Source organism: Anoplopoma fimbria, chromosome 16 (genome assembly GCF_027596085.1).
Source record: "Anoplopoma fimbria isolate UVic2021 breed Golden Eagle Sablefish chromosome 16, Afim_UVic_2022, whole genome shotgun sequence".
Taxonomy (NCBI): Eukaryota; Metazoa; Chordata; class Actinopteri; order Perciformes; family Anoplopomatidae; genus Anoplopoma; species Anoplopoma fimbria.
In genome coordinates this window covers 17117088-17132661 of record NC_072464.1, presented here as the reverse complement: position 1 = coordinate 17132661, position 15574 = coordinate 17117088, and the positions used below count along the sequence as shown (strand labels likewise).

The following is a 15574-nucleotide window of genomic DNA, read 5'->3' as shown; positions in this document are numbered from 1 at the left end:
GAGAAGGGCAGGAGTTTAACACACACTATTCATTCATAGCCAGTGCTGCATAATCACGTTGGTGCCGGCTCGGGGCATGGCAGAGGGCCATCGCAGATCAAGGTGGGCCAGAGGTTTTTCTATATAGAACCTGACTTTGACAATTTTGGGCACATAATGCTATCAATATTTGACACTTATGGGTGTTTGACAACCAAATGGCAAATTAAATTAATTCTAAAACCAAGTTTTTCTTGTCTCAGGTGCATACAACTTAACTGGAGGGTGTAAGAATAGTGGGTTGTTGTGTGCTGTACAGATGATTCAGTGATTTGTGATATTTGGCTATAGATCAAAGACTTGAATGTTCATGTTCAGTACATGAAATGTGATCAATCTGAACAAATTCATGAAAAAAAAACCCCGCTTCAGAGCTTATGAAGTTTAGTTTAATAGTAATACCTTTCCTGACACTAACACAATCTTTATGTAACTGAGTAGAGGGCTGGGCTCTGTAAGATTGCCTTATTTCCAGTATTATTTTCTGTTGGCTAAACAATGTGTCAGTCGGAGTAATTTTGCTCGGACATGGTTCTTATTGGCTATAAAAGGCAATCCAGACTTCTATTTGGAGAGGTGAAATAAATAAATTCACGGTAGAAGTTTGACTGTGCAGAGAAATAAAAACAAAACAAGTGCTACTCTAGTTCTAGCTCAACTAAAACACCTGGTATTGGGTAACTTTGTCAAACCTTGAGACGACACTTATGTCAAGTGAAAGAAGTGATTCAAGGGACCTGAGCACCAAGCATCAACCCGTGTTGGCAGTCTCTTGGCTGGGCTTTGAGATTCCCTGGAAGTACCATTTAAATTGGATTTTGGATTCTTTATTGAATACGAGTTGGACCGAGATCACCTTTTGCCATTCCTTCATTCCCATCACTGGAGTACACCGGTGTGGTAGGACTGTGTAAGCCCGAATCTTACTACTTTACTTTTTGTCAAACCTGAGAGCAGTTTAGAATTGACACTGACCTGTCTGACTAAAGATAGCTGGACTGACCACAACAATGGAGCAGTGTTGAACTTAAAAGAACGGAAGGAATCACTTCAGGGACATTTAAAGTGTAACCTAAGTAACCAGTGTGAAGACATTTACAGTATCCCCTGGACACTAAGGGCCAATTTAGAAAGGAAACTTTGGTTCTTGTTTTTGTGCAGAAGTCTTCAATACACCTTTTAAACACTTAAAGTACCCTTTGGCTCCAGTGGCTTATTGTGTCTGTCATTCTCTCTTTCACCCCTTCCTACACACTTATATATTGGTCCTGAATATATTTGAGTGTGTGAAACCTATGTGGGTTACATTTACTTTGCCTAAAACTTATTAATTGTGCTGACATACCAGTGTTTAATCTTTTAAACTGGGAAAACAAAAAGATCCCTTTGTCTGAATAAGTGTTTGATGGACTGCTGCCTTTATATTTGTCTCTCTTTCTCAATATGTCAACCCATCTACAAAGCTGTGTGCTATTAAAAAGAGTGACATATACTGTAAGTAGTATTATTCAGCCCATTGACTTTTTACAGACTTTAAATTAAAACAGTAATAAGCCTGAAGAGGGGAACTTGACTCATATAAGCGAGAAGTTAATTATTTTCTGAGATATTGTAGATCCAGAAAAAAGACTATAATGTGGACACATTTATAGTGCCAGTGGTCATAAAAGTTTGGTATTGTAGGGATTGTCAGAGGCTAAAACATTTCATACAAATGCTCTCAAAAAACATTGCCATTCTTTCTGGAGTAACCGGACAAAATGTCTAAAGAAAAGCATTTACATTGCCACAAAGGTCATATCAACTATTTCAAACAGAGTTCGAAATAAGGAGTTTGGCGTGATGAAATTGCAGACAGAAATGTCAGCGTCAATATTCTAAAATGCTCAAGACCATCACTTGCCCCAGTTGGTTTTTGATATTAGCAAATGAAATATTCATCACAAAAACAATAAATGAAGGGGACAAGACTTAAGCTCATAAAAGCATATTCTCCAGAGGGTCTCCAGTCCTGCATTAGCTTCCTATTCCTTTTAGAAATTATTCAAATGTTATATAACGACTTTCTCCTTTTTTATATTTCGGATCCTCAGGTCTGTATATCTCAGGTAATCCTGAGATGAGTATTAGACTACCCACAGTGGTCTACAATGAAAAATGTTGCGATGGCACTATACAGTGTCTTGATATAGACACTAAAATACTGTCTGGATAAGGTTTCTTGTAATGGGCAGCATGCCAGAACATTCAGCACCAACATGTTCAGGTTTGCCATATAATCATGATTTCTATTAATCTTTCATCACTACCTCCCATTCTGCACACCATTAACTTCAAACCCTCTGTGTGCATGGTGTAGTGAGCTTGCATGCCAGGTAAGCACATTCTGAAATCAATTTGGATTTTGATGAAGTCTCAGATTATGCACGGTGTTGGCATATCCGTGTGGTTTGCAGGTTTGACTGAAGAAAGTAGACGCAACTCAAGATGATAAAGATACTGATGGACGTAGCCAAGGTAATCAGTGCTATATGAGAACCTGACATTACAACAGTTATGTAAATGTTTTATTGCATGCTCTGTGCCGTTTTGCTTGAAATAACACTAACATGGCATCACTGTTAACCCTGAATTCATGCACAGGTTAGTTTACATGCAATCATGCACACTTTCATGTTGACTCCGACTTTGTGGATGGTGTCATAATATCTTTGCACAATTTGTACATCAGCCTTCAGGTGAGTGAAACAAATGAAAATGATCTGGCCACTTGCAGTCAATGCCAAGTCAATGAGCAGCACTTCCCTCCCACGTTATTCCATATCATCATGCAGATCCCAGATTGTTAGTTTTACCCACCGGCGTTTCGTCTACAAAAGACCGTCTGATTGGAGTCTCTCAAGTTGCTGCAAGAATATTCTGATGCGTTGCCGCATCTGAGAAGCCGATCTGTCTCTGATTGCTTTCAGTGACATACACAATTATCCAGCTGCTTCCTGTGATTAAAGGAATTCTCCTGTTTCTAGGCCATTTCCACTTTCTCCTTCTCCTCCTCTTCCTCTTTTGCCTCTTTCTGCAGACATCCACCTGTCCTCCCCCTTATCACCACTTATTTCAAGGATTGCATTATGAAATACAGCTATTTCTTCTGAGATCACCCCTGTTTATACGTGTTTATACACAGACAATATTAGATCAGATTAATTACATTTAAATATAAATATATACATTGCCATACACAAACATGCACTGACACATTTGCACATAAACATATAGGAGACATTATTGAGATTGACATTGAATCACCTTCAAGATATGTTTAGACTTTGAGTGTGAAACTTTTTTATCTATTTAAAAAAACTATGAAAAGTTTGGCAATTATTTTTTGTTTGATTCTGAAACTTTAAAACTATTTGGATTTTTATTTTCACTAAAGCACAAAAGAGGTCGGTCAACTCCACCCTTAACCCTTAACCAACTCCATGTAAGATACAGAAAATTCTGTATTTTCTAAAGTTGTAAGATGATGTAAGATCAGTTGTTAACTTCTCAATTCAACCAAGTTTAAGAAAAAAAAAAACAAGATAGTAAGCGCAAAGAACACCTGGTGAGATATATTCACAAGAGTTGGTAGTTCTGCTTAATGCCTAATCAATACAGGTTGAATTGTTGTATGGCTGGCAGTCACATTCAAACCAAGATCAATGTTAAATCCTAAATTAGAAAGCTTTGCCAAAAGAGCCTTACAGAGGTAGAGAGTGTGAGAGTGGTTAAGTGGATACTTATCTTTACAATGGTTTGTATTATTGTTTATTCATCACAGAAAAGATTATATGAGTCATCTAAGATACATAACAATCCTGAGTCATGTAACGATAAAGTTTGTACAAGTGCATGCTGTTTAGTAAGATAATAAACTAAAAACAACTTAAAGGGCCAGTGTGTAGGATTTGGGGTACCTATTGGCAGAAATGGAATATAATATTCATAGCTATGCCTTGTTGTCCGTAGTCTGCCATATTGCAACGCAATGTTTCTTCAATGTTCTCTAGTGAGAGCGAGGACTGAAGGATACCGTAGTTCCAAGAAACACTTGGAAAGCAGTAGATGCCACTAAATCCAACACACTGGTCTTTTAACTGAGATCCGTGGCCAGAAAAGTAGAGACCTCTTCAATCAAATTTTCAAGTTTGAGTTCTCACAGTGCACAAACACAAAGATATCTCAGTGTGTCTGCATGTCTTCCCCCGCACTCTCTTTATGCTCTGCCTACATTTCTTTTCAGCTAATTTACCCTCTTTTTCATTCTCTCAACCCTTCTTTGCTCTTTCGATCGTATCCTCACTCAATCATCCTCTCATTCTCTGATTCTCTTTTTCTATCCCTCTGTTATTTCATCTGTCTCTGTCCAGCTCTTCTTTTGCTTTCATAACGTCTCTCTTCCGCTTTCTTACCCCTCAGGCTTTCTCCCTCATTTCACTTTTCCTCTGTTCTCTTAGATTTCCCTTCCTGACCCAGTCACCTGTTTTGGGAAGGCCCCCTGGATTCCCTTAAGCAAGGCAGCACTTGGACTATTACACTTATTCTCTGATGTCTGCTTGTTGTCGGAGTATAAAGATTGGGATCATATTTTTGATGCATGTGGAAAGAAACTGAGTCTGTTTTACAGCTATGTGCAAGTAAAACTACAACGCTGGGGAGGATCAGATGATTATCCCCCCCCCTTCCAAGGTGCAGTTTATGGGAGGTTACGTTTCCGCCTGCAGTTGACGACCGTCAGAGTTTCTTCTAGCTGGTAAGAAAGAGTTGGCAGATGTGTTATGGCATCATGTGATCCTCCCATAGGTGTAAACTTATAAGTCTGCCTGATCACGGCAGTGCCACGTTCCTAGTACCGACTTTGAGAACTGCAAATGTGCACATAATTTCCCCAGACTCTTTTTCTCTTTCTCCAAATATGAGGAGATTTACTCCAGGCCGAGACACTCCCCTGCTGTTAATCCTTGTGCTTTATAATTCTCCACACAGAGTCTCAGTGCACGTGTGTGTGTGTGTGTGTGTGTGTGTGTGTGTGTGTGTGTGTGTGTGTGTGTGTGTGTGTGTGTGTGTGTGTGTGTGTGTGTGATATAAAGAATGATGCTTGTGCATACATCAGATATGCATCACTGTATAAATCACAAAATATTGAAAAGGTTTACGCCTGACATGAAATTATCACAGGCCTTAACTTCTATATGCCACTCACAAATGTAAACTGTACAGAGCAGCCTATCATAGGCACGACAAATCATATACTAACCCCACTGACACAAAGCATTTACCAAAAGGACCATCTGCATTTTAATGACTATGTCTAATTTATCAAGGGCCAGCGTGCATTATCACAGGAGACTCTTGATCCCTCACAACACAGAGAAATTCACATGGCCGTCTCATTTCTGCTGATGGCTACGCTATGCTAATAGCGTTAGAATTTTCTGTGCACCTTTCCAAACAATCAGAGAGGTTTAGAGGCGTTGTGTCTAGGGAAGCATGTGTGCAAAAATATTTGTTTGTATGCATATCACTGCAGTCGCAGAAAAAACGAATCACTGCAGCATCCAAGATTTCCTTTTCTTAGTAAATTTTGCACGGTTATCTCTGAGTTAAGCTATGTTAACCTTATGCACACCTTAACATTTTCATAAACCACTGCAGGTTATAATACTCCGCCAGTGTGATTCTTTATCAAACCAATGTGCCTGGCTGATGGACCTGATCCCTCTTCCATTATCACGTTGTAGCTGATTTTAATCAGTATACTGTAACATACTCTAGAAAAAATGATGTCTAGGTTAAATAAATATAACTCTGGGTTTAACAGTGCTGTGTGTAACCACCGCTTCAATAGCCCTGTACTACAACTGCAGGAAAATCTGTTTTACAGGGTAAGCAGTTTAAGTGATGGACTGGAATATGTATCTGCTCTGCAAAACCCAGTCTGTTAACACTACAGCTGTTTGTGTGTATGGATACATCACATGGGTTTGTCCAGTTGTGGGTTAATTTCCCAACAAATGGTGGAATTCTAAACAGCAACTGTGCAGCTACAAGACAGCTCCTCCAAAGTAAAGGAGGTCAGATGAAGAGGAATTGCTTCATTTAATTTTCAAGAAGCCCCTTAGATATATTACATTTCAGTTAAATGTATGTAAAAAGGGCCGATGCAGTTTGTGAATTGCACCGGTCTAATCCATAAATAATTATAAGTTAAGCTCAATGGAAAATAAGTCGCAATATTTTAATTCGATAACTGACAGTAGTAATTGCTACTCTGTGGGCATGAATCATCGTCCTCCATTCTCAACAGAGACAGCAGGTCTTATGTACTTGTTAATATCCACCTCAGATGCAAAGTCTTTGAAATAAGCTCCAAGTTGAGGTGTTTAAATAAAAGAACTATGGTGTATGAAACAAAGCAAGAGGTAGGTGTGACTTCCAAAAAATCTACTTGACACACTTACGTAAGTTTATCATGAGATAAGCAGAAATACAATTTCCACAATAATTTTACTTATCTTTGATTTTTTTTTTTATGCTACATTATACTTTCATATTCACACAGGAATGACACTGGCCATTGACTCTCTGACCAAACGCTCATTTCTGTAAAGGTGATAGTGGTAATATACATCTTCAGGCTACTTATCAGTGGCTGATGGCCAGGAATCTGCCTCTTCCCTGGAGCATTTTAAACAGCTGCAGCTGGGTATATTAGCGATGAAATGGGTCTGTGTACAGCTCGGAGACCTGCCAAGACCATGTGCTAAACTGGGTTTCCTAATGATATAAAAAGGCTGCATGTAACATTGAGTTACCTGTTAAGGCCAGAGCTGTCCCCTGTGACACAGAATAATGCATTTAATGTATTTTGGCTGTATGAGAAAATGTATTGCTCCCAGACTCCCACAGCAACGGAAGGATGGAGGGAAGGAGAGAAAGAAGGGACGAGAGGAGGAAGGAAGACAAACAAAGATTGGGGAAAAAAAGGCGAGAGAGAATAGTCAAGGGAGAAGGAAGAAAACAGAAAACACAGTGTTTGCAAATCGCAAATTAAAAGCATAAGTGTTCCCATACAGACCACTGTCCCAGAAGAAATATGTGGCTTTCAGCATAAAAACCTTATTTGGAGCGAGTAGGCAGGTAGAAACAACCTCTCCTTGGCCTCCTGTCATAATTTACAGCTGCAGTTAAGGATGCAAAACTATAACTACCAGAGGAACATAACTGTAATGTAAACCCTGACTTTCTCTACCATCTGCATCAAAGACTACACAGAGTAAAGTTGGGTTATTAGCAGTGTGTGCAATATTTGAATTTGAAAAAGCACAGCTCTACAAACCGGTTATTTTGAAGTTCCTTCGTACAGAATATATTGAATTTCTTTTGCCTCCGCGCAGCTCTCGACATGGCGACCGCTTAGACAGCGGCTCGCAGCTAACGGTGCTAACTGTGCTAGCAGTGCTAACAATGGCAACAGTGCTGACAGAGCTAACAGTGTTTACCTTGGGGGAAACTGTAGGTTGGATGCTATACATTTGTGACAATGCTGTTGTGTATGTACAGCATTGACCACATGAGTACAGTGTAGAGCGGCGGCCATGAGCTAGCTAGTGCGGCATTGCTGCACTACTTGTTGTCAAAAACTCCAAAAGGTGCCTTTAAAATATGCAAAAGGTCTCTTTATAGTTCCATTGTCTGTACTATGTATGGATCTAAGAGGAAACAATTTTCTTTCAGGGTTCATGAGTCACGAAATTAAACAAGAAATGCTGTTGTGCTGTATATTGAATGTACAGTAGATGTAATGGGCAGTTTTTCAACAAAAACTAAAGAACCATGAAGCAGAATCTACCTTTCAAAGATCACAGTGTTGCATTTAAAGTGACACAAGATACAAGAAACTCTCAACATACATTAAAAAATCCAAATATGTACTCACCACCCTGATCAGTGCTGACGGTGATGATGGCTACCTGTCGAGGGAAGGAGCTCAAGTCTGAAACACCATTGAGGGACTCGATCTCAAAGGTGTAGTTGGCGTGCGCTGAGAAGTCCATGACAGTGACAGTGGCGTTGGTCAGGCCCAAAGGTCGTGGTAGGAAACGGAGCTCCTCCTCACAGAAATGGCACTGGTCGGGCTCGGGGCCACAGCGTTTGCACTGGACGTTGTAAGTGAGATCCCGGCGGCCCCCGTTGTCGCTGGGAGGTGACCACTCCAGCATCAGGCAGGTGTCGTTCAGGTTAAACATCAGGTTGCGGGGTGGAGATGGAGGGCCTGCAGTCGTAGGAAAGAAAATTAAGGAATAGGTATATGGTATTTTTAAAGTGTTTAAGCTGATGTAAAGAAAATAATATACACAATTTGCTGTGTGAGGCTTAAACAATGGATAATTTTTTGGCTTATCAGTTCTGTTTGCAATGACAAGATGTTTTTTAGTTAACAAAATAAGGCTTTGTAGAAAGTTGTATAAGTTTGATCTTTATTTTACCTTCTGCTTTCATTCCTCTAATTTCTGCAATTTTTTCATCTTCTATTTTATGTCTTTAAGAACTTCCAATGCGCAATCCACCATTTACTCATTGCCACCTATACCAACAGTGCGTCCATAACTGAAACTTTCCATCTGCCACCAGCTGACTTTACTTCTCCGCCACCAGCGTCTAGACTGCAGGGGATCCTGTCCTATCTCCTGTGTTCATAAGGGCCCTCGCTTGACACAGGTACTTCATATCTGTAGATTCTTATCGCCAGAGTATTTTTCTGTTGTTAACCTCAATAAATATTTTCATACATTTCCAGTTGATCTCTCCTTATTGATCTGAGGATGGGATTTCAAAACTTTCAGCACAGCAGTCCCTTAGAGTAACCAAGCAGCCAACATTATGCATACTGAAGAAAAGCAATGGACCCAAAATTGACCCCTGAGATACATCGCATCTAAGGCTGAATTCTAAACGCTCTGCAAAAATAAGAATCTACATCTAAATACATTGCAGTATGAAATTGTTAAATATCACACATTACTGCTGTACCACATAACTCTTCGTATAAATCCCTCTCATTTGCATTAAACATTTTAAGTTATTTCACCTCCCTCACATTTCCCTTGTTGAGGTATTTTTGTGCTCTCCATGTGTGTGTTTGTGTGTCAGAGTCAGTATTGTGCTGTAGCAGGCAGCCAGCTGTCAGCAGGGTGGAGTTAAAAAGCCTGAGGGATTTGAACACTCCCGTCCTGCCAAGCTCACTGTCTGCCTAGACAATGGGATGCTTCCCTCTCCTCCTCCATCCCTCCACCCCCTCCCTCCCTACCTTTGCTGAAAATCTCAGCAGACAGTAAAGCTCCTCCTACCCCTCCTCCACCTCTGTCAGCGAATGTCCGTCTCTCTCTCTCTCTCTCTCTCTCTCTCTCTTTATCTGTTTCTGCGTCAATCGGCCATTATCTCACCTCTTCTATTCTCTCCATCGAGGAGAATCCACCCACCTCCCCTCCCGCAGTGCAACCCCACTGCCATCAATCAGCTCCTATTCTCCTCTAGGGGGAGATTGGTATCAGCAACCTCCTTCCTTTCTCTCTTCACTGTCTACTCCATCCAGCCTTTACACTTTCTCTCCACCTTTATCTCTCCTCCTGTGACATCCTTTCTTTCTTGCTCTCTGCCATTGTCTTCCCCTCAGGCCCTCGGTCTTTAATCTGTTTCTTTTTCTTTTTTTCTTTTTTTACTTAGACATCAAGCAAATAGTTTATGCTCTCGCCAACAAGCTGCTGATTAAAATGCATTATGAGTAAACACAGAACTCACAGCTTGTTAGAGAAACTGTGGTGTGTGTCTACACCTCTTAGTTTGATGGGTTGTAACACCTTTTTGAACTGGGAGCAACAGTGGCATTGGAGATTCATGATGTGCTTTTGCCTGGAAGACTTAGTTCAACAACTAACAACAACAACAACTGTTGAAGAGCCCTTGAACAAGTTACTATCAAGATAATTCATTTCTATAATGTATATTTTACTTAAACTTAAGCTGCAAAAGGACCCACCATATTCAAATTAGACTAGCGTTGTCAGAGGTAAAACAAAGGAGCATTATTTTTGCTGAAACAGGTTCTTTGCTGTTTTCTTTTATCTGTTTGATCAGTATATAAAAGCTATATACATTACTGTGGGATTTAGTAGCTACATATTAGCTATGCAACAGTGTTGGAAAGCACTGGAAAGCCTGCACTTATAAATGCATGGATTTCTGTGAGCATAAAGTAAGATATTGCATCATCTGAATCTAAATTTGGAGATGAAAACAAAGCAAAGAGCCAAGCCTTGCTGAAGATTTCCTCTGCAAACAGTGCATCGTGCAGTGGAACTGTAAACTCACAGCTTCTCCACAATGACTTGGCTTTGTCTCTCCGTAAAAGACAAATACACTCTTCCACCCTGTGGAGCTTTCAGACGTGGCCCCCGTCTATCTCAGTGACAGCTAAATGGCTTTTTAATTAAAGGAGAATTAGTCCGGTTAAACTGTAATTTAATGCAAATATGAAGTCGTAATGACAGTCGGTAAATCATCATTGAAGACAAGGCAGCTGAACAAAAGCCGTGTAATTCATCCAGGGACTCTTTAATGCACAGTTTCACACCAGATAATTCCTGCAGACGAGACACAGCTAATTCTGAGCCTCCACTGGAGTAATCCACCAGCTCTAGAGACTAATAACTAATAACTTACCCAGACTGTCACAGGCACACACAAGTATAGAGATCTTTAATGTGTATTGATAATTTAGATGGTTGAAGTGATGGCTGTGAGGCTCAAAGCTCTCCCACGACATCACAAAGGATGACTAAAAGCCTTGAACATCGATGTGGTTATGTGTCTAATGAGCAATAAGGAAGTATCAAGCCCTGTTTGCTGGTATACTCACGTGTACAAGCCATTGTTGGAGGATCTTTCTCAGACCTGAAGAAGCCTGTCTCACAGCGGCAGATAGCAGCTCCTTCTCCATAGCTGACACTATGCGGAGGGCACTTTGAACACTTGGTGTTTCCAGCATATGCCTTGTAGAAGCCTGGGTGGCATGCTGGTGGAAGAAAATATCACATAAATATGAGAGCAAAGCCAGACCATGTGATGGGCACACAGGTCAGAAAGTATCTGCTCTCTCCTTTCTTAGGCTGCAGGAGATGAGAAAGGAAGCAAAGAAACTCCTTTTATAAACAAAATACTAAATTGAAGTAAGTGACTGCTCCAGTGTGGGTTTGATTGATAAAACATAACACATAAAAGCAGCCTTCCTTATTAAAAATACTAAGAAAAATGAACTTAACGATTACAAAAGTTTACAAAACTAATTTGAGAACAGTTGCAGTGGCTTTTAATAGCATTTTCCAAACCTCCATAGCACTTCCATGTCACATATACGTGTAACAGTCTCCTGCCTGGTGAGATTTCCATTGCTGCCAGTTGTCACCAAGCACATCGATTTAACAAGGTAACACAATCTGAGCCATTTGGAAATTCACCTTGAAGCAAAGAGTGCTTTTGTGTGTCTCCATTGCTGCCTGTGATAAATGGAGCTGCAGGGAGGACAAGGAAGCGCTTGAAACTACGGCTGCTATGATCAAATGGGGACAATTAGGACAGAGGCAAGGAGTACAACAAACACACGTATGGCACGAGTCTGTGTGGACTTTTTTAGTTTTCATCTGTACAAGGATTATTTGTTAAATTTTGTTAATTTACATAGTTGAAATTGGTCCGCCCTTTATTAGAATAAGGTCTTTATCAGGTCAGGTCTTTATGTTCTGATCAGACTCTATACGAGACTATTTCTATTTTACAATAACTGGTTTCCTCTGTTTCAAAGTATTAGTGTCCTGTGAGCAAGATAGAGAATAAATAAATGCTGAAGACTGACCATTTATTAGCTCGAAATATTCAAATCGATATTTGCCCTCAAAAACGTGACATACACAGCTCCCACATGCACATACTGTACATCAGTATGATAAGTGGCATCCCCCTATGGCGTACCATGGCTACCTCCGTCATTAACCTCTGATACCGGCGTGTCCTTGAGTCAAAGAGCGTCAGTCAACTCCCCCGCCTCGCTAGACCCCGTTTTAGACTCTGTCAACCCTAATGATGCCTCGGCCCGACCTTCGCTGAGCTGAGGGGATGTTCCTTTTTCGATACCTTGCGGTGACCAGCTGCAATCTGTCTGACCAGGCTCTGCTCCAAGGCCAGAGTGGTGCTGTACAATGACTGACCATGCATCACCAGAGGATGGACACGCAAACACATGGTGGCAAGGAGGTTAGCACACACATGCTGGTATGCACTTGCACCCACACACACCAATGGACATGGTAACAGCAGTTACTAACAGAACATTGAACTTGAATGTTTTGAACTTGTAAAATGAAGGAAGCCTGTGGATTTCGACTATTAAGCATTTATATGGTCGATGGGTGGTAAATGGACTTGCATATGTATGGCGCCTTTTATAGTCTCCCAACCACTCAAAGCACTTAACCATACATGTCAGCAATTCAAACACACATTCATGGACTGTATGAATATTGTAATTATTACAATAAACCTATGATATTTCCCCTGGTAATATACTGCAGGTCAGATCCATACAGATGAAAAAAAACCCAGTTTGGATAGAGTTTGCACATTATACTGCTGATGACTAGTGAGTAGGACAGCCGAAAATGAATAGCACGGTGGAAGGAGGCAACAGGAGTGTGTGTTTGTTACTAAAATGAATCCCTTTTTGTAACAGTTTCATCACGGTCATAGAAATATCACAAAAAATATAAAACATGAATAAAAGTTGGATAATTGTTTTCTGTGAGGCCTATATTTAAACTAAATGTACTGACATGAAATATGCATAAGGAAATAGATAAAGTTATGAACCTTCATAATGCACTAAGATTATCCATTATCCAGGTATTCCATTATAGATTTGCGCTTTATGGAAAGTGTTATTAAAGACAGAACTAAAAACAAAACAAACTTGAAGTATGGTGTGTGGATTCCATCCATATGACACACGGCAAAGCATGAGAGAGTTTGGATGTATACTGTACGCACCTGTGAAGCCAGCAGAGCTGAGTAATAGGATGAGAGAGTAGCTTCCTGACCCACTGGCCTTTGGGGCTCTGATCTAACTCTCGGCCTTCTGCCCAAGGTTAATGAGATCTGGAAGTCATCCAGAACATCTACATCTCAGAGCCCCGAGCCGGGCCCCGAGACCCAGAGGCAGCAGATTGGTTGGTGAGGCCCGCCTCTTCATACTCATTGGACCCGAACAACACCAGGGCAACTGGCAGGCAGTTAGTGTACAGGGAGTGGACCTGTCTCTGCTTAACTATTTGTAAATCGACTAATGTCTACATTGTAGTATATGACCATCCACCGGAACTTCCAACTTTGTTTTATTGATTTAATAAACATATTAGTTCCCTTAGAAGTGGCCCCTTTGTTTAATTTGGTTGGACAATTTTGGCAATTTGGTGATTAAACCTATGTTTTTATTGTTTTTCAGAAGAGAAATAGATTGTGAGAGGGGTTTAAGCATAAAACAATTATGAAAAATGCATCACCATGCCTAAAGACAGGTGCTGACCACAATTGTTTTTTTATTGGGAAATCGTTGGCCCACATTTTAATGGGGACACCTAGGCCTAGGGGGTAAGGTAACAACCATTGTCCTTCACATACCTTTCCTCATATCTTTCTCACCTTACTTCCTTTCATCTCTCTAGCAAAGCGTGAAGTCATACAAATATCCAAAAATAATGATGTGCAAACAGTATAAACATGCTTCATTTTATAATCTTTACACCTTGTTGAAATAGTTTATGCAGTCAGGCCAAATCAATCCATCATGACTGGATGTTTCCCTGACTTAAAAGAGTTGAGCTCACTTCAAGTAGTTTAGCTTTGAGAGGTTTAAGTTTATTATCCCATTAGGGTCTGAATTATGTTGTAGACATCACTGGATTGAATATGAGTGCAAAATCTCACTTATCACTCGCAATCAGTCCAACGCAACCATATTATAACTTTCTTCTTAACTGGTATCTGCATATATGTGTGTTTGTGTGTGTGTGTGTGTGTGTGTGTTATGCGTTGTGTGTTGTGTGTGTAGGCCTATGTGTGCATGTGCAAATGACATTCTTTGCAGTGCATAGCCGATGATGATGAGAGCCTCTCCTGGTGGTCAGCGAAGAAGAACAATTCCAAGAGGAGCACAATTCTGCAGCATTTACTTGCAGAACCACATCAACAAATGTTGCAGAATAGTTCAGCTCTTGAAATCAAAGGCAGCGGTGGTGAGGAGGCGATGCAAAGGATGAGAGATCATTGCAGAGATGTTGGCGCTATAGGCGAGATGCAGCCAAGAACTTATTGCATATGAAAAAAAAAAAAGCAGGACTATTTTCAGTTTCATTCCACACAAACATTACCGTCCTCAGTGCCCCTTCTACAAAAAAATACAAATAAAAGCCTTATTGCTTTTTCTCTGTGTGGACACAGAACACATCTTGTTCATGCATATCTTATCAGAATAGTGCCTATTCCCTTTTCCCTTTCACCATATGTAAGAACAATCAGCATACTCCACCAGGGTTAAATAATATAAGGGAGATTCATTAAGATGATACAAGTCAGATAAACAATACTGAGTTATCTTACGTCTGTGAGCCAATTAGGAACAACTTCCTCAAACCCCTCCTCTGTTCTCTGTGTCGGGTCGTCGCTCTTACTCCCCACTGTCCTCATTAGCTTAAAGGAGCAAGCGCCATCTCTGATTAGCGGCTTAGTGGCTCTCTCAACACCTCTCCGCTGAAGTGTTGCGAAGAGGTGTTTTCTCAATTAGTGACAGAAGGTGACAGAGGAAAAGCAGGCCCAGTGTGTGAGAGACAGTTATAAAAGTTATTAACTTTAAAAGTTAGATCTTGCTTTATTTACTTACAATATATGATAATCATCAACATCATAATCCTCAATCAGTAGCGTCATCTTCAAAATATATGTCAAAGGTTTGCAAAGCTACTTTCAGCCGTTGCTCTCCAGCCAGTATTTTAATTATAATTTCAAGCTTTCTCTCTACTTCTCTTATGTGAAGTATATGATTGTACAGTGTATTTACATTATATTTCCTTTCCTGTGTGTTATAAGTTTTTTCCTCCTTATAATGTATGCAAGGAATATATATGTTTTATATGAATACTTCTTCTGTATTGCACTCTATAAAACACATTGTTAAAACAAGTGCATGGTTTTCCCTCAATTCAAAAGAAAGACAAAAAATTTAAAATCCATTTGACCTTATTTCTCTTCCACTTTGCCTTCCACACCACATGCACATGTTTGCATGACCTCACCAGGGTTTAAAACATGCTATTTCAGCCATCTCTTGCTCAGGCTTTCACCCGGGTGGCTGTTACACTCTTGTGTTCACTCTCTCCTAAGTGCCTCC

The 15574-nt window shown here is 40.3% G+C and overlaps 1 protein-coding gene across 1 annotated transcript in view; it reads right to left on the bottom strand.

The window, feature by feature from the left end:
* LOC129105006 (ephrin type-A receptor 6-like) overlaps positions 1 to 15574 on the bottom strand; it is a 140351-nt gene that overhangs the window by 52734 nt on the left and 72043 nt on the right. The window contains exons 4-5 of the mRNA XM_054615870.1: positions 11000 to 11155; positions 8021 to 8356 (exon numbers count right to left, since the gene is read on the bottom strand). Of these exons, the coding sequence (XP_054471845.1) occupies positions 8021 to 8356; positions 11000 to 11155 (492 nt within the window). The remainder of the gene's footprint in view (positions 1 to 8020; positions 8357 to 10999; positions 11156 to 15574) is intronic.